Source organism: Cucurbita pepo, chromosome LG07, assembly GCF_002806865.2.
Source record: "Cucurbita pepo subsp. pepo cultivar mu-cu-16 chromosome LG07, ASM280686v2, whole genome shotgun sequence".
Lineage (NCBI taxonomy): Eukaryota > Viridiplantae > Streptophyta > Magnoliopsida > Cucurbitales > Cucurbitaceae > Cucurbita > Cucurbita pepo.
In genome coordinates, this window is record NC_036644.1 from 6,308,370 (window position 1) to 6,335,989 (window position 27,620).

Genomic DNA, 27,620 nt, shown 5'->3' on the forward strand with positions numbered 1-27,620 from the left:
CACTATAAAGATACGTTAGAAAGATGTTACCTTACCGTTATAAAAAATATTTTGTTTCTATCTTCGACTTCAACTGACTGTTATTTTTAGCCCCAACTTGCGAAATGAAGATGAAGCAATGAGGTGTAGGATAAGACAGTGAATGTGACCGCACATGATTATTTGAAACCCCATACCCACGGTGTAGTACAACTAGAAAAGGAAACGATGTCCGTTAACGGAAAATTTTACCAGCCCCTCATTTCATTTCAAACTCCATAATTCATGTTTCTCTCTTTAAAATTCCTCCACTGCCCCGCCATGGATCTATCCACCTGATCCCATCTTCCTCCTCCTCCTTCCATGTTCCGACGAGTCCAATAATTCTCTCTCTCTCTCTCTCTCTCTCGCTAGAAGCTCTCAACAATGGCAGCGACCGAAACAGACTTCGATCTCAGAGTAAGATCCTCCGCAAACTCTCACATTGCGATACACCAGTTGTATTTTCCTTTTTTTTTTCTTTGTTTTTTGTAACTCTGTTTCTGGCTTTTTATGTGTTTTTCTTCTTCTTTTACAGCAATCTCCGCAGTCTATCTACTCGGTCGGGTGAGTTTCCTCTGCATTTTAGGGCTTTTACTTCGTTTTTGTTGCGGAACTTGTTTATATGTGCATATTGTTCTCGGTGTTGTTTATTTTTTGTCTAATTCACGATTTTTGCTGATGTGACTAGTGTTTTGGCGGAATTTGTTGATGTTTGGTTTTGTGTGTGCTTTAGTGATCATACGTTTGCGGATGTGACTAACTTGGACCATTGTTCAAAGTATTTGAACCAGACGCTTATCACATTTGGATTTCCGGCTTCACTCGATCTGTTCTCGAATGATCCGGTTTGTTTTGGACCTTTTAGTCAATAAGCTGGTTTCGTTGTTTTTCCAGTTTTTTTTGGCTTGTTTAGCGCTATTGTCTTGCGGTTAATATGTGTACTGAAATCTGTAGGTGTCGATTGCGAGGACGTGCAATTGTATATATTTCTTGCTTCAGCAGAGGCAGCGTGACATTGAGTTTAGGGAATCTGCTAATGAACAGAGACAAAGGTAATGGCATTTTGCGGATTCGGTATAGCGTCTGACATCGCCAAGCGCTTCAATTAATGAATATATTGATATGTCTCTGTGAAATTCATCAAAAGATGCTCTGTTTGGTAGTACTTTTGCTTTAATAGGAAACATTTTAATTGATAAATGAAATGGAACTAGTATCAACTTACGAAACCAAAAGAGTTAACAAAAGATTCCTCCAATTGGTACATTTCAGAGATAGCTCACAATTACTGAAAGATTTACATACCAAAACCCTAGAAGAGAAAATAAAAAGACAATAATCTCATATAGTCAACACATTCCTTACTTCATCAAGTCATTTGAAATGGTCTAGAAATCTTTCTGTTTATGTAGTTATAAATCATTTGAAGTGGTTAGCTCCTTATTATTCAATATTTTCACCCAGAGGATATCCACATCTCTGCATCTAATCTTTATCTTGTCTTCATTCTAAATTTTGACGACTTTTTATGTCCATTATATGAAATGGAATATCTTATTCTAATTCACTTCATGACCCCTTGAAATACTGTTATCAGCTTATCTTTCTATTTGTTTATATCTCTTGTGACAGACTACTTTCAGACATATCAAGATTGGAGACTAAAGTTGAGAGGCTGGATTCAGTAATACAAGCTAAAGATAGGGAGATTTCCACAATCACGCGAACAGTACAATCTCAGAACTTCTTTGAATTATATCATTTCTCTCTCTTATTCTTATTTTACAAGGAAATTCTTTCTCATTAGGAAGCCAAAGCGAAGGCTGCTTTTAAAGCCCAAATCGAAAAGCTACAGCAGGAAAAGGATGAGTTTCAAAGAATGGTTATTGGCAATCAGGTTAGGGTAGTTGGATACTGTGAGATAGATACTGGTTTTTATGTGATAATGTAAGTATTGATGAGGAAATATACTTTCTGTTTATATGGCCAAAGCAAGTAAGGACTCAACAAGTACATGAGATGAAGAAGAAAGAAAAAGAGTATATCAAATTGCAGGTGGGATAGGCTCTATGGTGTTTTTCAGTCCTTGATTTTTGTTGGAGAAGATTAATATTTACAAAGAGAAGCTGTTGTATGTCTGCAGGAAAGGCTAAACCAAGTTTTAATGGAGAAAAAGAAAGAATCTAGATCAGGAATGGAGATAATGAATTTGCTACAGGTATATTTTAATTATTTATTAATGATGTAGAGATAATGGATCATTTCAGTCACTCAATGGCTTTTATGATATGAGCAGAAAGAAGGACGACAACGAGGAACATGGAATGGAAAGAAGACTGATAATGATTTCTATAAAAAGATAGTATGTGAACTTCTTCTTTTTAAAAGATTTGGACAAGAGCTTGATTTGAATTTTAGTGATTTTAATATTCTTACAAATATTTCTCGTTCAGGTGGATGCTTATGAAGTAAAAAATCAAGAACTGATGTCAGAGAATGCTGATTTAAAGGCATTGTTGCGTTCAATGCAGGTTTGCAGCCATTTCATAACTATTTGTACTATTAGTTTACTGAAATTCTTATCCGATAAATTTTGAAAGGGTGCGCATGCAATAAGATAAGGGCACAAAATACGTCTACAATTTGTTATGCTGTTTTTTATAATACTGAGGTTGTCAGTCGTTCTTTTGATCTTTTATATAAGTGTATGGCTGGTCTAGTACTTTTGAACCTCATTGGTATATACAGGACATCTGACCTTTTTGGATCACTATGATAGTAGTTTGTGTGAGACAAGAAGAGTGGTGGACCTTTTTGGATCTGCAGTGGTGGACCGAGAGTGGTGCTAGGATAGTCTTTTCCAGCTTTTTGATGTTAGCATTGTCAGAAGCAGGGAGTGCAGTTTTATGATGGAGTCCCTCTCTTACATCACCATTTCATGCTATAGGTTGGGTTTGTGGCAGACTGGTTTCTTTGCTACCCTTTGGGGTCTTTGGCTTGGGAGGTGTCGCTAGTGAGGCTTAACCCTTCTGTTTGGGTGCAAGTCTCCGAGGATTTTTGTAATTACTTGTTTGGTCTTATTATTTGGGATTGGATTCCTTTTTTGTATGGCTAGTTTCTTGGCTCCTTTGGTGTAGTCTGTATTTTGTATGCTCATGAATCTTCTGTTTTTTGTATTCTTTCATTTAAAATGAAAACTTGGCATCTCTTCAAAATAGAAAGAAGAAAAATTATAAATGATGGTAGTTTGTGTGTGTACACCACTTATTTTAGTTGATTTCTAAAATACTTCTACTAGTTCGTTTTATTTCTCCCTTCTATTGATAATTCCATGTTCCTTATTTTCTGAATTCGTAACATACTTCTTTTTAGTTGGTTACACTCATATATTCTGTTTTTTTTTTCTTTTTTGGGTATGTTTTTGAGTTATGCTTTTGTGTCTTCCATATGTATTTTTGACATATAAGCCAATGGGAGTTCAGTTTATCTTGTGCATTGATTTGCAGGTCGATATGCGGGATTTCCTAAATGCTCCAAATGGACTACCTAAGCAGCCCCTTACAGTTAATGAAAGAGTTGAAAGTGAAGGTGCACAGTCTCCATTTGGTGGGAGGACGGTATGGGCTGAACTATGCTCATGTGCTCACTTGATTGGTGCATTGGTAATAACACTTGTATTGTTTTATTGCAGGATGTATTTGACCTTCCCTTTCATATGGCAAGAGATAAAATTGAAGAGAACCTTCGAAATAAGATGGCTTCTATAAAGGTGATTTGTTTTTCATTCTACATCACTTTCTTCTAGACAGATGAATGCTTGTTAGTAATAGTATTTTGAAATTTAAAGGAGCGGATGGGTCAACTGCATGATGCTCAGAAAGAATCTGAAGTTACTTCTGAAGCTACCGAGAGGGAACTTGAGTTAGAAGCACAACTTGTAGAGGCAAGGAGCATAATCCAGGAGCAGGTACTCTATTTTTATTTCTCAGCAAATTAGAATTTGTACGCGCCTAACTTGTATGTTTCTCAAGAGAGAGAGAGAGAAAAAAAAGGATTTTTAGACTTTGTATATCTGTTAATGTTTTAATGACATTATAGAAATATATTCATTCAAAAGGCCCCTATAAGAAGTTAANCTTGAAGACCCGTAAGATAGCCGAAAAATAATTAGCAAACACTTTGACAAGATGTTCGATTTTTCCATAGAAATATATTCGTTCAAAAAGGCCCCTATAAGAAGTTAATCGTATATGAGAAGATTGGTTACGTAGAAAAAGGAAAATGGATTCGTATTCACATACATAAGAATTGTATAGGAACAAGACTAATCTTTGATTTCTTTTTGAAAAAAAAGAAATCAATTTTTTTGAAGTACTAAGACTATTCCAATTACAATACTCTGAAACATAATTTAAATGTGGTAATTTATCCTCTAAAAAAGGAAATATTGAATGATAATAAGATTTTGCGATTTGAATATTTTGAGGCCTTGCCTCTTTATTGTTTACTGTTCGTGTAGCGTGAAAAGCATTCACATTATCCAAATCAGTGCAATTTGTTGTTGCTCTGCATTTGGTGTGCTGGTAAAGCTGCTGCTTGTCTGGAAATAGAAGAGATTCTTTTACACTAGCATTTAGACTGCAATTTTCTCTGAATATTTAGGTCATAAAGATAATGTTTGGACTTTCTTTGTTCTGCCTAATTTCTGCTATGCCATATACTTTTCCTTTATCCATCTTATCAAACCAAAATATTCATATCCTTTTTGGAGAAGCTAAAATTTTTAGTACTCACTAGCTGTACAAATTGGCTTTTATTTCAGGCATCAATTATGTCTAAACATCTTGCCAAGTCTGAGAGGCCAAGGTATTCATATATTTTCTCATACATCTTAATGTAGTTTGGACTTAAATTGATGTACCACCAACACTTTTGCAGGAGTCTCAATGGCCCTTTTGATTCTGGCAGAGAATCCCTCATTTCATCCCCCACTGAGGTATCATTCAGAATCTTGTCAACCAAACAAAATTTTCGTGGTTCTTTCTTCAAATTTAAATCGCAACTAGTATTTGATTTTATAGTGTGCATATATAATTTTTAAGAAAACGGGGTACCATTTCATTTATCAAATGAGCTGTTCATGCAAAAGGCCAAAAGAGTTTCAATAGATGCCTTCATTTGGTACTAATAGATAAGAGATTATAGTTATAAAAGAACACTTGTATGGGGTTCCAAGAAGTATAGCAAACTGATCTCCCACAAAATCTTAAATCATCTATCATCCCATTTGTTAATTCTATTATTTCTCTCTTAACATATATTTTATGGTAATACTTTACCATTGCCTTATTTCTAGAAGTATGTTTATTAGTTACAAACATCAATAAATCTACCATCTGTTTCGCCCTTGCCATTTCCCATACGAAAATGGAATACAAGTTTTGGGAAGTCTTATGGCAAAGCTGCACGACAGAAAAAGGTGTGAAATGAACCCTACCTTGAGCATTTATCCACATAATCTTCAAACCCATACACGGCATTGATTGCCTCAGCAGTCAGTATTAAAGGGAACATGTTACCCTGGAATGGAAACCTCTTGACCCCTCATCTTCTAGATTTACATTGAGTTCCACGACTATACGTGCATTGGCGCCATCTTCAGTTAGTGATATTTGAGATAATAAAGTCTGTTTGGAAGGACTTTTTAAGTGCTTAAAAAGGTGTTTCAAGTGAAAAGAAAAGGATCAGTGCAGTTAGAAAGTCATTCCAAACAAGCACGTAGTTTGGTAATTCTAAGTTCGGTTCATGTGTCATCACTAATCCTTTCTCCAAGTGGACGAGAATTGATTTTGGGGCTCAAGATGGAGTAGATTTCTTTGAAGTGTAGATTTTTTTTTTTTTTTTTTGGAAGAAACCAAACTTTGACTTAGTTGTCAATAAGAGCTATGAGATCAATAAAAGACTGAGAGAGAACGAGATCAATCCATGGTGGATCTCTACCTAGATTTTAATATCTTGCCAGTTTTTTGGCAACCAAACGTGGTAACATCGTGGTAATATCATTCCATGAGAATAATTGAGATGATAGATGATTTAGCTACAGCGACAAGTTACGTGTCTATGCATAGTTAGCAAATGGGCTTTGTGAATGAACTGAAATTATTTCGATATCAATAACGTCGTATAGTTATTACAAGATGTGGGAATGCCTATTACCTGATGAGATTATAATTCCCCGAACATAGTTGATGCCATAGTTCTCATCGTTTCAACCGTTTACTAGTACATCTTATAGATGATGTCTTTTCTGCACTCGTTTGTATTTGTAGTATATCTTATAGACGACGTCTTCTCCTCACTCGTTTGTATTTCTAGTATATCTTATAGACGATATCTTCTCCGCACTCGTTTGTATTTCTAGTTATCTTATAGACGATGTCTTCTCCCCACTCATTTGTATTTCTAGTATTTCTAGTGTATCTTTTCTGGTCCTTTATAGAGAATCGAAATCACTGATTTGTAATTAGCGCTCGTTTGTATTTCTGTTGGCCCTTTAAACCTCTCACATTCTTTAGCTTTGGTTTTTGCTTGCATAACTGGTCTCTTTCTTTGTGGTCACACGTGCAGGGAGTAGGAAACAAACAAGCTCAGCGGCTATAGAGTATTTGTAGAGTTGAGTGGCCGCAGGGACAAGCAAACGAGTAAGAGCTATCTTACTGAATAACGATTCTTAACCTGTTCTACTTGTTTGATTGATACACACAGTAAAGTCATATATAGCTCTAACCTTAATTACTAGTGTAATTAGTATGTAGCTTCCCTTTTTAAATTATTAATGCTCCCGACTTCCTCACGATTTTCATCTAAATTATTTTTTTCGTTTTTGTTTGATCCATTTCCTAAATTTTATAGGACAAACCATGAAAGTAAGCCTTTTAGAAGAGCCTTGTTACTTGTATAGGATGCTTAGAAATGGGGATGAACAACTAACATAACCATCGGTGGCTTGGTTTCTCGGTTTATAGTCCCGTTCTCTGATTTGAGTTCATTTTGTTCTATTGTTTAAGTTCGGTTCGATGATCATTTGATTTTTTATTTTTAAAATTTGCGCTTTTTTTTTCACCTATCTCTTTACATTGGTTTTTATCTCTATGAACAAAATATTTGAATTTCAAATTCTAAACAATTTTTTAAAATTTCAAAACTTTGTTTGAATTTTAAAACACTTTGAAAATAAATAAGAGAACAAAGAAATTCGCTTATAAGCTTAATTTTTAAAAATGGTTTTTTTTTTTTTTTTTTTTTTTTTTATTTTTTCATCTACCTTATGGGTAGATGCCGGCCTATCCGTATTAAATGGATAAAATTTTGGGTTTTGAATATTGTCTTTTTTTGGCTTTTCCTTTCGGGCTTCCCCTCAAGGCTTTAAAACGCGTCGGCTAGGGAAAGGTTTTCACACCCTTATAAATGGTGGTTTGTTCTCCTCCCCAACCAATGTGGGACATCACAGAATATCATTAAATTAGAAATAGAATATTTAAGGTACAGAAATTTAGAGTTTGATAAAGTTCCTAAAAATCTAGATAAAAAAAAAAAAAAAAAATTAAACCCAAGTAATTAATATACTTTTATTTCCTTTTCTAAATATAAAAATTAAAAAACATCACAATTTTTTTTTTTTTAATAAACATAAATATTGATTTGGAATGCACTATTTGTGTGAAATTTTGTACTTTATGTATTTGATTTTAATGCATATTGATTTTCTTCAAGGCCTTCGTGAAGGAAATGGAAAACGGATGCATTTAGACAGACATTTGAAGCTTTATGGTTTAACCAGAAGAAGAAGGGTCCCCAATATAATATAAAAAAGCAAGTAAGGGTTGCTTTGGTTTTAGGTCATTTCTTCTTCACTTTCCTTTTGGCCTTTTTAAATTCTTGATTCTTACATCTAACCTAATCAACTTTCAAACATTTGAAAGTCAACCCATGAAGGTCAACCATTAAAAATTTCCTCTTCGGTGACCGACTCGACCTTATTTTGAGCCTTTGCGTAAGGAAAAACGTTAATATATATAGGTAGTATTTGGTTTATAAGTTAAGTTTATGCTTATGAAATCTAGATTTTTATATTACAAATTAAGGTTATTTTGTTTTTAATAAGATACTTAGGAAATGCTAACACTAGTTAAGGTTCAAATTTTCAACCTTTGATTGCTAAGTTAATTAATATCCAATTTTAGGTGTGAAGTATTTGAGTAATTGCGAGCTAATATTATTCAGGAATTTAATATAAGTAGGGTCGTTTTGGGACAAGTTTTAAAGGTTAAATTAATAAAAATATCTTTAAACTTTCTTAAACTTAAAAAAATTTCAAAAATATTATTACCGTTACTTTTGGAGGGAAACAGTTAACATTTTGTGTTAAAAAGTTGAGCGTTTTATTTTTTAGTTTTTAAAAGTTTCATTAATATCATTAAATATATTCTTTAAAATCTTCTAAAATACCCTCAATTTTTATTTTTTTTTAATTCATAACTATTTTTACTATCAATACTATCTTTCGAAAATACTTATTAATTTTCAAAAGTAACATTAAAAAGTTTAGATATAATATGAGGTGTCATTAAACGGTTTTTGTCCGTAATGAAATTTTTTTTGAACTTTTTATAAAGGTAAAATTGTTAATACTATTAAAATTTTATATCTATTTTACAAATATGGTACAACGCCTAAAGATATTTTTGAAACTATGGGTGTTTTTTTTAAACACTTGAAAGTTCAAAAGATATTTTAAGAAGTTTACAAATTTAGGTTCTAGATTTTTTAACAATTATTTATTTATTTATTTATTTAAAGTTGAAGGTATTTTAGACGATTTTCAAATTTAGGTTCTAGATTTTTTAAGAAGTTTACACACGCAGTGCCTAGTATCTATCGTTTACTAGGACTACTGGGGTATCTAATTCCATTCACTCCCTTAGCTTTCGTCTCTCAGTGTCGGCTCAGCAGAGTGCTTTCGTCGTTGGTGTTTTTTTCGATCTCTACGCATTTCACTGCTCCACCAAAAATTCTCTATGCATTCCCTATGCCCCTCCAGGGTCGAGCATGATAATTAATGCATGAACGATTCTCAAATTGAGAGCCTAAATTTATTGACTCATGACAGTTTATGGGTTCCGTTGATAACGTTATAAATTTTCACGTGTGAGCTAACGTTTTTTCGACGAAATTCAATGAAGGGTATAAATTGATACACTTAAGTTCTAGACTAAAAATTGATTATAATATTTTTTTAAATGATATAAAATTATAGCCTTAGATGATTGATTTATCGAGAAACGTGATCACAAAAGTCAAACGTCAAATTTTATTTTTAGGGTCGAAATTAAAATTCCGAAAAGAGAAAAAATTCCGAAGAAACTAAACTTTACACATGTTATAACTTACAAATTAATCCTCATAAGAACATGATCATGTGCCTCGAAACTTCACCAAAATCCTTAAAATTAGCCCCTTCCAATTGAATCCACATTTCTCTATATAAAGAACACCAAGAACAGTCCCTTGATCTCACAAAAAATTTCAAAAACAACTCAAATTCCCATAAAACAAACCAAATCCCCACACAAATTCAATCAAATTCTGTTCATTTTCTTGGGAAAAGAAGAGAAAATGGATACAACTTTTCATTGGGATGTGAAGAACAAAGTGATATCAAGAACATCTTCAATTGGTTGTTCATCTCGCAGCATTTACTATTGTGGAACACCTGAAGGTGTCCCTTTCAAATGGGAAACACAGCCAGGAACTCCCAAACATCCACCCCCTCAAGACATGCTTCCGCCCCTCACCCCTCCCCCGGCGGTTCTCAGTCTCGGGTTACCGAAACCGTGCATCGAACAACCGAAAACCCGACCTCGACCCCTGATAAGGCTTCGGTTTTGGAGGAGAAGCAAGAAGAATGGTAGGAGAGATGCCCGAGCTAGAACTATTGACTATAGTAATGAAGATCATTTTGGTCACTCTGATAAGTTGGAGGCGTTTTCGTTTCTTAGCTCTGATTGTGAGTTCATGACGTCGTCTCGGGATTCTATGTTGTCTTCGCCGTCGTTGTCTTTGTCTTCTTCTTCATCACCATCGTCGTTCTTCGAGTCGTTAACTATACGTCGACGTCTGAGTTGTAATGCTTGGCAAATTAACCGGATTCTAGCGTGTTACCATTGCTAGAAAACATTTAGAATATCAATCAATAAAGGAGAGGTGCCTGAACAAGAACTATTGACTATAGTAATGAAGATCGTTTTGGTCACCCTAATAAGTTGGAGGCGTTTTCGTTTCTTAGCTCTGATTGTGAGTTCATGACGTCGTCTCGGGATTCTATGTCGTCCTCGCCGTCGTTGTCTTTGTCTTCTTCTTCATCACCATCGTCGTTAACTATACGTCGACGTCTGAGTTGTAATGCTTGGCAAATTAACCGGATTCTAGCTTGTTACCTTGCTAGAAAACATTTAGAATATCAATCAATAAAGGAGAGGTGCCTGAACAAGAACTATTGACTATAGTAATGAAGATCGTTTTGGTCACCCTAATAAGTTGGAGGCGTTTTCGTTTCTTAGCTCTGATTGTGAGTTCATGACGTCGTCTCGGGATTCTATGTTGTCCTCGCCGTCGTTGTCTTTGTCTTCTTCTTCATCACCATCGTCGTTCCTCGAGTCGTTGACTGTACGTCGACGTCTGATTTGTAATGGTTGGCAAATTAACCGAATTCTAGTTTGTTATCATTGCTAGGAAACATTTAGAATATCAATCAATAAAATTCTTGTCTATTGGCTTGATGTTGCCATAAAAATCCACACTTTTATTGGACATTTTGGTTCGAAGATATATATCTTAGCTAGTTGAATTATACTCATGTTTCACTTACAGATATAGTAAGAAAAATATCTTGAACTCGTAGATCTTGGTATGAATATTGAGAAAACCGAATATGTTAATGAAAATAGTAGCAATAATAATTTTTTTTTGAAGTTAATATCAATTCTATCCGTAATTGTAACGATCCACCGTTAGCAGATATTGTTCTCTTTGGACTTTCCCTTTCGGGCTTCCACTCAAGGCTTGCTTTAAAACGCGTCTGCTAGGGGAATGTTTCCACACACACTTGTAAATGATGTTTTGTTCTTCTCTCCAACCAACGTGAGATATCACAATCCCTAACCAACCTGGGATGTCACAATCCACCCCATTCGGGGCCCAGCGTCTGACACTCTTTCCTTGCTCCAATCAATGTGGGACTGCCACCAAATTCACCCCCTTCGAGGTCCAGCGTCCTTACTGCACACCGCCTCGTGTCTACCCCCTTTCAGGGAGTAGCGAGAAGGCTGATACATCGTCCAGTGTCTGGCTCTGATACCATTTATAACAGCCTAGATTCACCGCTAGCAGATATTGTCATCTTTTGGCTTTCCCTCTCAAGCTTCTTCTCAAGGTTTTAAAACGCATATGGCAAGAGAAGGTTTCACACTCTTATAAATGATGTTTTGTTCTCCTCTTTAACCATTGGCAGCACATCGACGATAATAATTTTTTTTTTTTACTTTTAAATTTTCACGAGTATTTTTTGAACAGTACTGACCATAAAAGTATTTTTTTTTTTTAATTTTTTAACAAAATTAAAGCTCTTGGACTAAAGAGTATTTTGAAACAAATTTAATAGTTTTCTAAAATCAAATGTATAGATATTATTATTATTATTATTTTTTTTTGAAAATTTAAAGGTATTATAAAATACAATTTTTTTTTATTAATTAATCTTTAAATATTTAGAAATTAAGTTAAATATTATATTATATATTTTTTAAAAAAATATTATTAAATTTATTAAGATGTCATTTTTTAATAGTGGAGAAATTTGGCGCGAGAAGCTCTTCTTCTTCTTCTGCAAACTGCAATGGTGGTTCCATTTCTGCAAACACGGGGAAGCGTCTCGGATCTTTCTCTCCCTGCGCCGCTGGTATCTCCAGTTCTTCTGAAGATTCAACTCTTTTTCTTCCAGGCCGTTCGATTTTGATTCTTAATATTCATGTCAGCCATGTGCTCCTATTGCTTGTTTTCTCTGGACTCGCTCTAGATTATGGCTGGTTTTGAATTTTCCTATGCGGAATTCTGGTTCTTTTTCTTCTTCTTTGCGTTTAGTTGTTTGATCATCGATTGATTATTTCTCCTTTTCGCTTGTTTTCCTTCAAATCTTTCTGTTGTTCTTCAGCGTGTTTCTTCTTTTTACCATTGTGAATCACTTTGTTCTCTTTCACCTTCGTCCTTCTATCTCATCTGTGTTTCACTTCGCTGATTTGGTTGTCTTCTTGAAGAGTAGTGATTACACTTCACTTCTCCAATTGGAGTTTCTTTTCTTGAAGAATACAGGTTTCTTCTTAGCTGCTTTCAATCTTTTGTGAAGCTGTCATTGCTTCTGTTTTATTCAACTTGATTGATGTTAAATATCTGAAGAATTCCTTCGCATATTGCACTATTCCAGCGATGTGTTTCTAGATTCTGAATCCATTCTCAAGGACTGGCACGCTTTATTACCAATTTGATAGTAATAACCTGAATTGGAAATGATAACACAAAAAAGTTGGAGAGGAATTGGAAATATATTATTGCTTCATGGAAGAAATAGCATACCAAGAATCCGAAGAATAATATAAGGGCCAAGCATTCAAGTGGTTGAATTCTCTCCGTTCAAATTTGCTTGCCGAAAGCCTCTAACATACTCTATTTATCATTCTATTGACAAACTCCTTAACTAATGACTTGGCTTTTTGATGTTCCTAATATTACCCTACTAAGATTCCTAGCAATTTTCTTCTTTTGGCATCACGGGATTAAATTGAGCACTCTTCTTGTGATGGTATAAACTCAGGGTATCTAAACTTGTATTATGTTAAACTGCAAATGTTGCTAATCAACTGGAAATTCAATTGTAATTATATAAACCAGATCAAGCTAGCTAACTTGGTTTTCTATCTAATGGCAATGGGATGAATAGAAATAACTAGGTTTTGTTTTTAGTATCATCCTAATTTGTTTAATCTTGTCTTTCTTCCTCAGAGAAAGTAGGTTTGTTGTTGTGTAAGGCACTTTTCAAAGCAGTATCTTCTAAGCAATTTTTAGAAGTTATATTGTTGGATTTCCTGCTAGCAAGGTAAAGTGACCCCGGTTGATTGCACATATAGCTTGTTATGGACCCCTATATTATGAAGCTTCTGGAAGATGACGAGGTTTTGTATCTTTTATTGCTTGTGTGTAAATGTTTATCCTAGGATTGAGGGGATATCATTTGTAAATCTTTATCATATTGGACATTTGGCTATGAACAGGATGAAACAATGCATTCAGGTGCAGCTGTGGCGGCTTTTCAGGCTGCCTCGAATAGAGAGATAGAAGGTGATGTTCCGACCGTTTCCCAGACTAATGCATCAGATACAGGTATACTTCAGCATAAACTTAGAAGTTGAACTTTTGTACATATCTTGGTCAGAATAAATAACAAGAGAGGCTAAGACTCGTAGAGATCATATCAAAATGTGCATTTGCGGAAATGTGCTGTCTATGAAAGAAATTTTCTATGATTTTAATTATTTGGAGGTTCAAATTTTGTTTTACCTGGATATCCAATTGTTTCTTGTTAAATACACGTATAATGCCTTTCCTGTGGTATATAAATTGCTATTTCTCAAGTTAAAATGATTCATGTCTTGGTTCCAATGAGTTGGATATCAAATCAGCGAGAAAATGGCCGCTTTAGTATTGTTTTGGTGGAAACTTTTGGGAAGATTTCACAGTTACCATTGATTTTGAAATGTTGCAATTTTAGGTTCCCACTTTTTTTCACGCATTTTCTTATAATGAGCTTTCTTCTGGCTTTTCAATTCCTCCAATCTTATACTGGCTGTCATATATTTGCTCAAACTGCACTTCTTTTTCCCAGTAAATGATGAAAATTTGCACTAACTGTAATAAAAAAATGTGCTTGAACCCAAGCATAAAACTTTCCATTGAGTGGCTTTGGGTGTTCATATTGAAATTGATCTGATATCTGTGACTAAATATGTAGCCTTCTCTGGAGGGAACAATGGTTCTTCTGGCCTCTTGCTACAAGCTTCTAGTCAAAATAAAAATACTGAATCTCATGTCCAACTAGATCAAAATTTTCGTTTGAAGCAAGAACAACATTCATCTCTGATGGAACCAGAGCGATGTACATCAGTACCTGATAATCAGCAGCAACACAATGCTGCCCCCCTCCGAGCTTCAAAGAACCAACCCCATGCAGATCGTGAACAAGTGGAGGCAGAACAAGTTTTTGCTCACTTTTCTCAAACAGAAGAACTGCAAGTTTCTGAACAAGTTCCAATCCTCATGAATAACTCAAACAGAATGCAGTACCCGGACAATGAATCTCAATACTTGAAGTTACAAAAGATGAGTAATCAGGACGCAATGGTCTCGGAACAGGCAAATAACTCATTAAGTCGTAGCAAACAGGTACCTTTTGCCTCGCTGATGCCTGTATTGATGCCTCAGCTTGATAAAGACAGAGGCATGCAACTTCAGAGTTTATTCAACAAATTGAAAGTAAGTACACGAGTAGAGGACATTCTGTTATTGCTTATAACTGTCACATCACATGTAAAATTTAAGTTAGATGTTAAGAATCCGCCCTAAGCGAAGGACTAACTGGAGAAGTAGTAGGGTTGTTATTTACCACATTGATCTGTGTCATTTCATATTCCTTCGTAGTATGCAGGTTTTGAGTCAACTCTTTATAAATGCATCGTTCAATATGTGAGTCTATTGGTACGTACCCTCAGAATATACTCTATACTTGGGGTCTTGTTCGTGTGATGGTGCCTTTCTCTTTTCTATCTTTTTAAATTCTGACATATCTTAAAAAATGGTTGGATAATTCTTTGTTGTATAGGCTGTCTCATATAATTGTAACTTGTATTTTAGAGGAATGAAATGAACAAAGATGATTTTGTCCGGTGCATCAGGAGTGTTGTGGGCAATCAGATGCTTAGATTAGCAGTTAGTCAAGTACAATCTCAGGTCAGCACTAACTTGATTTATTGTCATGAGGGTTTTATTATGTATATATTGATTACTTTAAATCAGAGTCTGTCCGTAAGTTTTGTTACCTTCCTCAGGTTCCTGTCTTAAACCTTTTCATTTACAGCCTCCACCTTCAGTAAGGCAACCTTCTCCTAGAATGCCATCTATGGGTCCCGGTGCACCAAATTTCTCTGATTCACGACCATTTGCACGACTTCATCAGAAAGGCATGAATTCTCCTGCAGTTCAATCGTACATACCTTCTTCAGCATCCCAAGGGCAGAGTAGTTCATGGAACCCTGCCATAGACAAGAATATAAAATCTTTACGAGAAGTCGAACAGCGACCTGATGGTGTAAATCAATGGACTTCATCTAGTTCAGGCACCATTCAGGAAAGGAAACGCTCCTCAGTTCCTGTTTCAGGACTCGAGAAGCAGAAGCTACACTTACAACAGAAATCGTTTTCCATGTATGGAAACAGTGGTAATTACCACCCGTATACTGGGTCTAGCATAAATGCCTCTTCATTGTCTTCTAAACCCCAAACTCATGAGGGTCACGTGAAGCAAATTCCCCAGCAGGCTCCTAATCTTGGCAGGCAAGTTACCATAAATGATTCCAAGCGAGTGCAGGGTGGAAATGTTCCACACTTGCCCAACAACTTAACTGCACAGCAAAATTCAGTTTCTTGGAAATCCTCAATAAGTAAAGAGCAGAATACAGGCCCTTTGTCATCGATGAGTTACATTAAACAACAATCTTCTGGTCAGGTTTCTGAGCAGAACAAACCCCAACTTTCAAATTTGCAGGGATTGTCTTCTGTTTCTAGCATGCAGGCTGAACACGTTAAAACAACCCCTGGAATTGGGAAGGACGCTCTTGACAAACAAACTTCTAAAATGGGTTTTCCTATAAACAATGTTATGCCTCTAACATCTTCCAGCGCGGCAAATTTCATTTCTTCTGATGCCAGTTCTCTACATGACTCTAATGCTGTGGTATGCATTGCTAGATTGTACGTTGGTCCTACATTTAGTTATGTAAAAGTCAAAATTGCATGCTTATGTTCGACTGTATATTTCTTATGTCAGGCAGTAATCTTATCCCTTTTTGAATCTCTGTCCTAATATTTCATTTTCCATGTTATAACTTTCTTTACCTGGTTCATCCATTTCCTAGCATAATCTTCTCTGTTGCAATAAATTATTTAAGTGAATATATGTATTAAATGGTTGAATATGTACCTGATCTGCTTTGTCTTTATATATCTTCGTGAAGAATGTACATCGCTCAATCTTATGCTCCTGGCTTGCTCTTATGATGTATCAGCTGTTTGTAGACTAATTAAATCTTTTATTATTATTATTATTATTATTATTTTATTTTGCAGTTAAGCTCTCAGGTGCCTTCTGCAGCAACTCCTGGAATGCAAAATAGGGCACCTCAAATAAAAGCAGTCGTTGGCCAGAAGAAGCCTCTTGAAACACTTGGCTCTTCACCACCCCTACCAAGGTGAATCTACTTTTTCTCGTCTTAAATCCAGGAAGTGAAAATTGTTTTGGAATATTTAAAAATAAATGGGTCATTATTCGCAATTAACATCAATCTTTTCAAATACAATTGACGTGTACCCAACAGTAAGAAGCAAAAACTATCTGGGGCATTTTCGGATCAAAGCATCGAACAACTTAACGATGTCACTGTAGTCAGTGGAGTTAATATTGAGGTACAATCTCATATTTCATGAATGGTTAGTTGCAGTTGGTACTAAAAAACATGAATCCTTAAAAAATGTCTGGTTTTGACCAGGAAGAAGAACAACAACTATTTTCTAGTGCAAAGGAAAATAGTCGAGCTTTTGAAGCATCACGAAAGGTTGTACAAGAAGAAGAGAGACTACTATTTCAGAAAGGCCCATTGCAGAAAATGCTGGTGGAAATCGGTGAGTGTCCAATTCTTTAATTAATATTCAGTTGTTGTTCTGTTCACCTCCCCCACCCAACCCAAAGGCCACCGTTCCCCACCTCACTATTCGATCTTCACAACCACCCATCTTAACATACGATTTATTACCTCTTTCTTTCCCAATCCACAAGTTGTGACATCAGCACCATTAAAAACCAAAAAACTTTCCTAGTTTGAGGAACAAAATTTTCCACCCTTGGCCTCACCTAGACTCCAACGAGGAGTACGCCTCTAGTCCTCTTCCCCATTCCACTCCCCTCCATCTCATTTTGCGGGATTATCCAATCATTCTCTCCCACCGCCAGAGATTATCCTCTTAAATACAGAGCTTGACACTGTTCTTCTAGAAAAATAGAGCGAAACAGAGGCATAAGAAGTCCTCTGATGTCAGTGAAACTCACAACAATAGCAACCATCTAAATTCTGGCACCATGCCTAAAAGAACACGGCATGAGCTTAATGGCCATTCCATCTACAAAGAAAAGGCCCACTACAGTCAAGAAACAGAGCCAAATTGACTATAGAGATTGTGGGCCTCCTCTCGAACGTCAATTATGATAAATCCAACATGACTCAATCGAGTGACCCAGACTATTTTTTTTATTATCATCTCTTGAAATGTTAAAGGCTTGGGAGACCGGCAGGAGAGTCCTTATCCCAGCATGATGAAAGTTTCACATCGACTAATTTAAGGAATGATCATGGGTTTATAAATAAAGAATATTCTCTCCATTTGGGAAGCCCAAAGCAAAGCCATGAGAGCTTATGCTCAAAGTGGACAATATCATACCATTGTGGAGAGTCGTGTTCGTCTAACAATCAAGGCCCTCCTCAAATTCAACCCTACAATGACATTCTTCAAGAAACAAAATTGAATTTTGTCAAACGTTGGATTGTTAAATTCCTTTGGTGTGCTAGACATATAGGTAGGACATCTTTGGATACTTCCAAACATCAAGGGGATCTTAATGATGTGGAATAATCCAACTTTGATCATCTCCAAAGTCGCCAAATGTCTGTACACTCTAACCACACATGTTTCTTTGGCTGACGGTTACAGTTATGAACTCAGGGGCTGTTAAAGATCATGTATTTGTTTAGATTGCTGTCAGTTAGTATCTAATTAAATCTCAGTTAGGAGTTAGATCTAGTTTTTTATTTGATTTAGTTTTGATTTGATTAGATTTTATTTTGATTTGTTTACTGGTTTGTTACCAGATTTTCTCCAGATTTTTATGTAGATTTCTGAATATCTTTTGTATTCTCTGTATAAATATGGAGCATTCTTGCTCTTCATAATTTAATCTTCTCATCAATTATTCAATCAATCCCTCTTTCACTAACAATTGGTATCAGAGCTATCTTCTTAAGGGATCTGTGAGATCAAAATGGGAGGAGAATCCAGTTTTTCCGCTGTTGCACCACCAATTTTCGATGGAGACAATTATCAAATGTGGGCAGTTCGTATGGAGACTTATTTGGAGGCCTTGGATCTTTGGGAAGTAATAGAAGAGGATTACGATGTTCCTCCGCTTCCAGCAAATCCTACTGTAGCACAAATCAAATTACAGAAGGAAAAGAAGACAAGGAAATCAAAGGCGAAAGCTTGCCTATTTGCCGCTGTATCACAAATGATCTTCATGCGAATAATGTCCCTCAAAACAGCAAAGGAAATCTGGGATTATCTCAAGGCCGAATATGAAGGAGATGAGAGGATTCGTGGAATGAAAGCCCTAAATTTGATTAGGGATTTCGAGTTGCAGAAGATGAAGGAGTCAGAGTCGGTGAAAGAGTACTCTGACAGACTTCTCAGTATTGCCAACAAGGTGAGATTGCTTGGTTCTGTTTTAAATGATTCAAGGATCGTTGAGAAGCTGCTAGTCACTGTTCCAGAGAAGTTTGAAGCCACCATTACTACTCTGGAGAACACCAAAGACTTGTCAAAGATTTCTCTTACAGAGCTCTTGAATGCTTTACAAGCACAAGAGCAAAGGAGGTCTATGAGGCAAGAAGGAGTGATTGAAGGTGCCTTACGTGTTAAGCATCAAGACAGCAGCAGGTATAAAAACAATAAAAATTTCAAAAATCAATTGACGTATGGAGATTCATCTGCCAATTATCAGAAGACAAAAGAAGGAGGTTTCAAAAAATCCTATCCACCTTGCCGCCATTGTGAGAAGAAAGGTCATCCACCATACAAGTGTTGGAGAAGACCTGACGCCTTCTGCTCCAAATGCAATCAACTTGGACATGAAGCTGTGATCTGCAAAGCCAAAGATCTGGTGAAAGAAGTAGATGCACAGGTAGTTGATCAAGAAGAAGAAGAAGAAGAAGATCAATTGTGTATGGTCACTTCTTCCTCAAGCAAAGAATCAAGCGAGAGCTGGTTGATTGACAGTGGGTGCACAAATCACATGACATATGACAAGGAGTCTTTTGAGGAATTAAGAGACACCGAAGAAGATAAGAGAGTGAGGATTGGCAATGGTGAACACTTGGAAGTCAAGGGTAAAGGCACAGTAGCTATAACAAGTTATGAAGGTACAAAATTTATTCCAGATGTTTTATTTGTGCCTAAAATTGATCAAAATATCTTAAGTGTTGGTCAGTTACTTGATAAAGGCTATAAAGTGTTGTTTGAGAATAAGCAGTGCTTGATCAAAGATGCTAGTGGCAAAGACTTGTTCAATGTCAAAATGGAAGGAAAAAGTTTTGCTCTAAATTCGACGGCCTTTATATCCAGAGTTAGTGCCACTGAGATTTGGCACAAAAGACTTAGACACTTTCATCATCGAGGTTTGCTTCAGATGCAGTCAAAGAAGTTGGTAGAAGAACTCACTGACATTGATGATGACATGCCTCCTTACCGTGCTTGTATTTTTGGGAAGCAACATAGGCAACCCTTTCCTAAACAGGCATGGAGAGTCTCGAAAAAACTGCAGCTGGTTCATATTGATCTTTGTGGTCCTCAGCGAACACCATCATTAAATGGTAATCTTTATTACATTGCTTTTATTAATGATCTAACGAGAATGTGTTGGATATTCTTGCTGAAGCAAAAATCAGAAGTTGCGGGTGTATTTTGGAAATTCAAAGCCAAAGTTAAGAATGAAAGTGCATGCTTGATTCAGACTATAAGATCAGATAATAGCAAGGAGTACACTTTAGAAACTTTTAGCAGGTTTTGGGAAGAGGCTGGAATTGAACATCAATTGACAGCACCATACACTCCTCAACAGAATGACGTCAATGAAAGGAGGAATAGATTCATAATGGAGATAACGAGATGCATGCTTCATGAGAAGGATCTTCCAAAACGTTTTTGGGAAAAAGCAGGAAACACTATTATGTGTTTGCAAAATCTAATTTCAACAAAAGCTGTGAAGGACTTGACACCATTTGAGGTTTGGTATGGTTATAAACTTTCTTTAAAGTTCCTTAGAGTATTTGGGTGTCTTTGCTTCACTTACATTCCACAGGTCGAGCGTGATAAGCTTGACAAAAAGTCAGAAGTTAGCATCTTTGTTGGGTATAGCACTATATCCAAAGCTTACAGAGTTTTTGAACCACACATTAGTTGTGTTATTGTGAGCCAAGATGTTCATTTTGCTGGAAATGAGCAATGGAATTGGGAAGAACTGACGAAGGTGAATCTGATTTCTAATGCACCAAACAATTTAATCTTTGGTAGCATGTTAGAAGAGTCTAAAGATGAACGACAAGATGCTTTGGTTGATGCTGCACCTGTCCGAGGAGGAGCTTTCAGTGATCGAGAAAAACAAAATCTGGAAGTTGGTTGATCGACCTCTAAACAGAAAAATAATTTGAGCAGTGTTCAAAAAAAGCTTGGAGTTCACAGCATCTAAACAAGGAGGAGTGTTAAAGATCATGTATTTGTTTAGATTGCTGTCAGTTAGTATCTAATTAAATCTCAGTTAGGAGTTAGATCTAGTTTTTTATTTGATTTAGTTTGGATTTGATTAGATTTTATTTTGATTTGTTTACTGGTTTGTTACCAGATTTTCTCCCGATTTTTAGGTAGATTTTCTGAATATCTTTTGTATTCTCTGTATAAATATGGAGCATTCTTGCTCTTCATAATTTAATCTTCTCATCAATTATTCAATCAATCCCTCTTTCACTAACAGGGGCCGTAGGATCTATGAACCCTGCAGATACCAAGAAGCACCTGTCTTTTGGTAGGAATTGTAGGACCTTTCTTGCTTTTGCCCAAAAGTTGAATGTTGGCCAGTGACTTCAATACCTATCGATGGGCACATGAAAAATTTAGTGGAAAAGTTATAAGGGGATTGAGACTTTTCAATAATTTCATAAGAGAAGCTGATCTCATTTATCTTCCACTTAGTATGGTCTTTATTCTTGGCTGGATAACAGATCCCTGTCCACCCTGGCACTCATTGACAAGTTTTTGGTTAGGTCTCCTAGGAAAGTTTAGTAATGTAGGAGTCCAATGACTTAACAGACCGACATTAGATCATTTTTCCATTGTGCTTTCTATGGGTTGATTCAAATGAGGCCCTTCGCCCTTCCATTTTGATATGTGGTTAGAGCAGACTGATTTTTTGCCCATGGTTGAATACTGGTGGAAGAACACGCCCCTTCGTTTGTGTATGGAGCACAAATTCTTTAACAAACTCGAAGGGCTCAAAGAATTCATCGAGAAATGAAACAATAAGGTCTTCATTGTATTTCTAGAAAAAGAAACCAGATCCTTACAAAAAGCTCTTCTTGACCAAATGGAGGAAACCGACCCTATTACACTAGCTCAATACACACACAAGAAGCTCATGAAAGTCGAACTCATACCATTGGCAGAAAAGGAAGAACAATCTTGCAGACAAAAATGTGAACAAAGATGGCTTGGGGAGGGTGATATAAACTACGGATTTTTCCATCACTTCATGGCAGAAAACAAACAAAAGAGTACTATTATGTAAATTCTTTTGATATGTGGCAAAAGCTTAGTTAACGAGGATGAGATTGTCTCAAAGTTTGTGTTCTTTTATAATTCCTTACATTCAAAAGTCGATTCCCTCACTGAATTTTCCCACGATCTTGATTGGAGCCCAATCGATTACCGCCAATCAGCTTCCCTTGTGGTTGCATTCACTGAAGAAGAGGTTTGGAAGGCAGTAAAGTTGTTGGACACTGACATAACTCCCGGATGGTTTTACCTCATAATTATTTAAAAAATGTTGGAACGTTCTAATAGTCGATATCATGAGAGTGTTTTAGGATTTTTTTTTTCTTCATAATGGATTTTTCAATATATATATATATATATATATATATATATATATATATATATATATGTTTGATCTTGAAGAAAATAGATGTCGGTTCTGTTGCTGATTTTTGCCCATAAGTTTTACGACCGGCCTTTACAAAATTATAGCAAGGGTGCTTTCAGAACGCCTCTAAAGGATCTTCCCTACATGATCACTAGACAACAAACCATTTTTGTAGAGGGACGTCAGATCCTAGATGCATCCCTTCTGGCAAATGAGCTTATCAATGAATGGAAAATGAGAAACAAAAAGGTACAATCATTCAACTTGACATAGAAAAAGCCTTCGACAAATGAGCTTTTTGGTTTTTCTTGAAACATTCTTGTAACAAAAGGTTTTGGTTCAAAATGGAAGGGGTGGATAAAAGGCTTCATTTCTTCCACAAACTACTTCATTATCATCAATCCCTTGCCAGACAAGGGAGGTTTTGGTCTATATTCGATGAAGGAGAAAAATAGAGGCCTCCTCACCAAATGGATATGGATGTATTTCCATGAAGGCACCACCTTGTTCTTATAACAACGGAATATTCTCCTACTTCGTGTACAAATTGATCCCCTTCCTTCGGCAAAAGAACAATGGAAGTTTATAAGAAAGCACCAAAAATTCATCACCAACTGGATTCGCCATAGGGTGGGAGATGAAGGAAATACATATTTTTGGACTAACCCTTGAATCGACAACACCACGCTATCATTGCGGTATCCTCTTTTGTACAGATTCTCACATTGCAAGGTGGTTACAATTAAAGAACTATGGAAAGCTGACAACAAATTTTGAGACCTACAACTTGGTAGGATTCTAAAAGACAACGAAGCATTAGAGTGAGTTGAATTAAGCCTTGACCTTGCCCCAATAGTGCTATCCCAAGAAGTAGACTCATCGAAATGACTTCTTAGTGCTGACTGACTCTGGACTCTTGATGATGGATATGGAGGAAAAGTCAAATTTCATAAACCCCACACTAGCAAGACAATATTGAAATGAAATCAACGAAAAAAGATGAAGTTTTCCCAACGGAAAATTGTACACAAAGCCATTAGGAATAAATGAAAACCTACAAAAAAAAGAAAAAAAGAATGCCCTGACTCTATTTCCCAATTGGTGCCCTTTATTCAAGCGAGACATTGAATCACAAAATTATCTGTTTATGCAATGTACTTATGCTTAAACTTTTGGTTAAATATTCTCAAAGACACCTTACTTTTTCTAGGGAGGTCAAAGATTTACTCAACATGGTCCTAATGTACCATCCTTTTAAAAATGCAAAGACTATGTTATAGTCCAACCGCATTATGGCTTTCTTTTGAAATCTTTGGAAGGAGTGAAATCAAAGTTTTCACGGAAAAGACACAAACTCATACCTGGCTCTTCGACAACATTGTTTACCATGCTATATCTTGGTGTATAAGTACACCTCCCTCATTGTTAATTGGGAAGATCTTTTATCAGCATCATAGATAACACTTTTCTTTTGTAAATTTCAAACATCAGTCAAATTGTCTCATATATATTATTTGCATTAACTGAGAAGAATGAACATCATTCTTACAGTGGTTGATTAAATGCTAATTGGTGTGTTTGTATGTGGCAGTTGCTAAATGCGGTTTGAAGGGCATGAACAATGAGGTTGAGAGATGTCTCTCATTGGTAAGATGCTAGTCGCTCTGATCATTTTTTCAGGTGAAGTATTAACAGCCTTAAAGACGGCAACTGTATCTTCAGTGTGTGGAGGAAAGATTACGTGGGATTATTAGTAATCTAATCAGGCTGTCTAAGCAGGTTGGTGTGTTTTCTTTCATTTCCAACTCTATTTTTCTTGTGCTTCCCTCAGTTTTGTACTATATTACCGGAAGCTGTATGTTATTGCATGTTCATACTTTTTATTGATCTCTCTAGCGAGTGGACGCCGAGAAACCAAGGCACCGAACACTTGTTACTTCAGATGTTCGACAACAAATCACGTTAGCTAACCAAAAGGCCAGAGAAGAATGGGAGAAGAAACGGGGTGAAGGAGAAGAACTCCGAAGGCTTAATGATGTTAGCATTTCTTTTGCTTTCCCTGCTTACAGTCTAACCAGGGCTGTACAGTTGCATCCTTCATGTGAAGAACGTGGTATAGCTATCAAACGTAGGATTTAGGAAAAACTGCAGTACATTTGATGAGCCTGTCTCTATTTGTTAGATGTAGGTTTTTAATTCTCTATCTTCATTTTTTTTCAAAAATCATTTCTCTATTTTTTTTATTGAAAAAAATATTGCCTATAGTTTTGCAAAGCGAAGCTCGTTTGTCAAATATTTATGGGATGTGGTATGTCAAAACACAATATAATAATTGTACCAAGCATAATTTCCAGCAAGTGTGGTTGAAAAGAGTTTTCTTTCCCTTTCTACCTCGGGATGTGTTCTTCTTCTTCTACTTCTTTTTCAGATGCAAGATTGTAACTTTTTTTCTTTTCTGATGCAGCCTGAGGATGATCAGAGGGTTGCTGGTGATAAGGAGAAAGATGAAGGTCGAATGAAATCAGTTAAGGTATTGAGAGTTTACCACTTGAGACTAAACTATGACCTTTTGATTGATTAGGAATCTTGTGTTGATTTCTTTTGTGGTTTAGGCAAACAAAGAGGAGGACGATAAAATGCGGACAACAGCAGCAAATGTTGCTGCCCGTGCTGCTTTTGGAGGAGATGACATGCTATCAAAATGGCAACTTATGGCTGAGCAGGCACGACAGAAACGTGAAGGTAGAATGAATTCAGCTTCTGGTTCTCAGTCAGGGAATGATGCTGTCCGTAAGTTTTCATCAGCGGCAGGAAGACGTAGGAAGGACAACCAAGAAGGTGAGAAAAGGTCACACCTTAAAGTCACATGCTTATATAGTCCACTTTGCCACCCATCTAATCCAAAAAAGAAAAAGAAAAAAAAGAAAGGACCACAGTTATCCCATGGGACGACGTGGAAGTTATTGTTAGATGAACACTACTCTCCACAATGGTATGATATTGTCCACTTTGAGCATAAGCTCTCATGGCGACCTCATACCAATGAAGAGATCTTTGATTATAAGCCTATGATCATTCCCTAAATTAGCCGATATGGGACTTTCATCATCCAACACTTCCCCTCGAATAAAGTACGCCTCCCCTTAATCGAGGCTCGACTCTTTTTTCTTTTGGAGTTCTTTGTTCGACTTTTGAGGATTTACCAATCTATTGGCACGACTAAGTTTAAGGCATGACTCTGATACCATGTTAGATAAACACTACTCTCCACAATGGTATGATATTGTCCACTTTGAGCATAAGCTCTCATGGCTTTGCTTTGGGCTTCCCCAAATGGCCTCATACCCATGGAGAGAGTATTCTTTGATTATAAACCCATGATCATTCCCTAAATTAGCCGATATGGGACTTTCATTATCCAACCGTTATAACTAGGTTTGTTTTTAGAGACGACAATCATGAAATCCCATTTGGATGAGGAAGCCCCCACCCAAGGAACTACATACAATTAGCTTGCCAATCCAAAGAATGGAGAGAGGGATATTACAAAAGAATTTGCTATAGCTATGAAACCTCCAAGAGGTATTTAACTGTACACAATCCCAAAAAACTCAAAAGACGAAGACTTATCTTCAAAAGTCTTCTATTTCTCTCCAGCCACAAACTCCACAAAAGAGCTCTAGAAGCGAATCTCCAAAGGATCCCAGCTTTGTCTTTTAGCCTCCAGCCATCCAAAGATTTCAACAACCAATCATCCACCTTATTGGGAAGGCAAGTGTGCAAATCAAGAAAAGCCAACAGCTTAAGCCAACCCAACCACGTCTAGGAATCAATATTTTCTGTAGCTCGAGGGGCCTAGCCCCTTGTCTGGACCAAGAAAATCAAACAACTTAAGGCTATGAATGAAATCATTGAACCTCATTCCTCTTGTTACTCTATCTAGGACAACATCCTTCAACTATAGCAAATCCTCTTTTCACATGATTAAGATACCCTGAAGAGCGAATTGCATCTAGGACAACCCCATCAATTCTTCTAGAAGACCACTCTGATTTCACTAGCCTCCTATCAACCTCCCTTCGTTTGGTTTCTTGAAAGATCACAACATCCGGGGTTTAACTTTAATTAAGAACTCCTTAACAAGTGCTCTTTGAAGGGAGCACTAAGATCTCTAACGTTCCATGAGACTATCCTCATGAGATAACCTCAATATCTTGTTTGTCTTCACAAACTTCCCCCTACTCCCTCTGGTTCATTCTCCCAAGTTCTCAAAATCTCTAACGCACTTTAATTGCAACTTCTAAGCATACAATAAGGGAAGAGTTTTGATGTGCATAGTCCACAAAACCCCCCAAAGCAATCACCTATTGCCTTGAATGTGGCTAGGTTCCATCAATGCGGGAGAATGTTTCTAAATTTCATCCATCCCCGTTAGAGGGGACCAATGTAGTTTTCTAACTCCATCCATCTTGATTTTGCTCAGGAACTAGCAGAAGCTTTGGTAGCACCCAAATCAATGAAACTCAAACTAGGGTGGCTCGTAGTATTTCTGTCAAAGATCTCATTGCTGTTCTACAAAGAGAACCCCAGATGTGTAGATCCACCACAATGTATCGTTCATACAACAGAGTTCGTGCTGAAGCAACCGACGAATAGAATCGACTACAATGAGGAAACTAGCATCCTTGCAGAATTGAGGTACTCATATAATGATAAACTTGGTAACTGCTGCTATAACAATCAGAAAAGGACTTTCTCAAGATCTTGTGCAGATTAAAGAGACTCTTGTTCAGAGTTTGTGCAGATCTTTCAAAGGAAAGGGGAAAAAAGTTCCTTTGAATCAATAAAAAGTGGAGTTTGGGAACACTCTATTAAGAAGAAAAAGAAAAAAAAAAAAAAAAAAAAAAAAAGAAGAGTTTTCTGGGATAGTTGTTATTTTTCGGGAAAGAATGATTAGGTTAGGTTTCAAATGAAGTATTCTTTGTAAACCTTTTAGCACCTCCCGAGCTATTATAATAGTCTACTAATACGACTAAAATGGTTCAATTGTAATTGACATGTATTCTTTCTCTCGGGGTTCTCTATCACTCCATTTTTTACCCGTACTCCTTTACAATTTCACTATATATATATATATATTGTAAACATAGTTAGCAATAACCGAAGTAATCTACTTAGAATTTTGACTTTTTTTTCTGTTGGG

General features: G+C 36.3%; 2 protein-coding genes across 3 annotated transcripts; both read left to right on the forward strand.

Annotated features, from left to right (window-relative positions):
- Positions 1 to 226: 226 nt before the first annotated feature.
- Positions 227 to 8,041, forward strand: LOC111799132 (afadin- and alpha-actinin-binding protein). Of its 2 annotated transcripts, XM_023682543.1 has the most exons (17): positions 227 to 438; positions 557 to 585; positions 755 to 866; positions 976 to 1,073; positions 1,654 to 1,750; positions 1,829 to 1,918; positions 2,014 to 2,076; positions 2,165 to 2,239; positions 2,318 to 2,383; positions 2,475 to 2,552; positions 3,528 to 3,638; positions 3,713 to 3,790; positions 3,869 to 3,988; positions 4,844 to 4,887; positions 4,960 to 5,017; positions 6,649 to 6,722; positions 7,795 to 8,041. In XM_023682543.1, the coding sequence occupies exons 1-16, from the start codon at positions 406 to 408 to the stop codon at positions 6,679 to 6,681; spliced, it is 1,185 nt and encodes a 394-aa protein (XP_023538311.1). In that variant the 5' UTR covers positions 227 to 405; the 3' UTR covers positions 6,682 to 6,722; positions 7,795 to 8,041. The 2 variants fall into 2 exon arrangements, with proteins under 2 accessions (XP_023538311.1, XP_023538310.1); XM_023682542.1 differs by lacking the exon at positions 7,795 to 8,041 and having other exon boundaries at positions 6,649 to 6,962.
- A 3,924-nt stretch (positions 8,042 to 11,965) lies between these two features.
- On the forward strand, positions 11,966 to 27,256 carry LOC111799125 (transcription initiation factor TFIID subunit 4b-like). Its single transcript, XM_023682533.1, has 15 exons — positions 11,966 to 12,037; positions 13,135 to 13,304; positions 13,404 to 13,512; positions 14,141 to 14,661; positions 15,040 to 15,135; positions 15,263 to 16,138; positions 16,531 to 16,652; positions 16,779 to 16,866; positions 16,950 to 17,082; positions 24,009 to 24,064; positions 24,140 to 24,196; positions 24,314 to 24,454; positions 24,882 to 24,947; positions 25,030 to 25,255; positions 26,901 to 27,256. Exons 2-15 carry the CDS (start codon positions 13,266 to 13,268, stop codon positions 27,071 to 27,073), a joined length of 2,703 nt encoding a protein of 900 aa, XP_023538301.1. The 5' UTR covers positions 11,966 to 12,037; positions 13,135 to 13,265; the 3' UTR covers positions 27,074 to 27,256.
- Positions 27,257 to 27,620: the final 364 nt, after the last annotated feature.

Coding starts and splice junctions, on each gene's coding strand:
- LOC111799132 (XM_023682543.1), top strand. CDS start 406: ATGGCAGCGACCGAAACAGACTTCGATCTCAGA. Junction 1,919..2,013: donor GAATGGTTATTGGCAATCAG/GTTAGGGTAGTT, acceptor ATATGGCCAAAG/CAAGTAAGGACTCAACAAGT. Junction 2,384..2,474: donor ATGATTTCTATAAAAAGATA/GTATGTGAACTT, acceptor TTTCTCGTTCAG/GTGGATGCTTATGAAGTAAA.
- LOC111799125 (XM_023682533.1), top strand. CDS start 13,266: ATGGACCCCTATATTATGAAGCTTCTGGAAGATGACGAG. Junction 15,136..15,262: donor TTAGTCAAGTACAATCTCAG/GTCAGCACTAAC, acceptor TTTCATTTACAG/CCTCCACCTTCAGTAAGGCA. Junction 24,948..25,029: donor GTCGAATGAAATCAGTTAAG/GTATTGAGAGTT, acceptor TTTGTGGTTTAG/GCAAACAAAGAGGAGGACGA.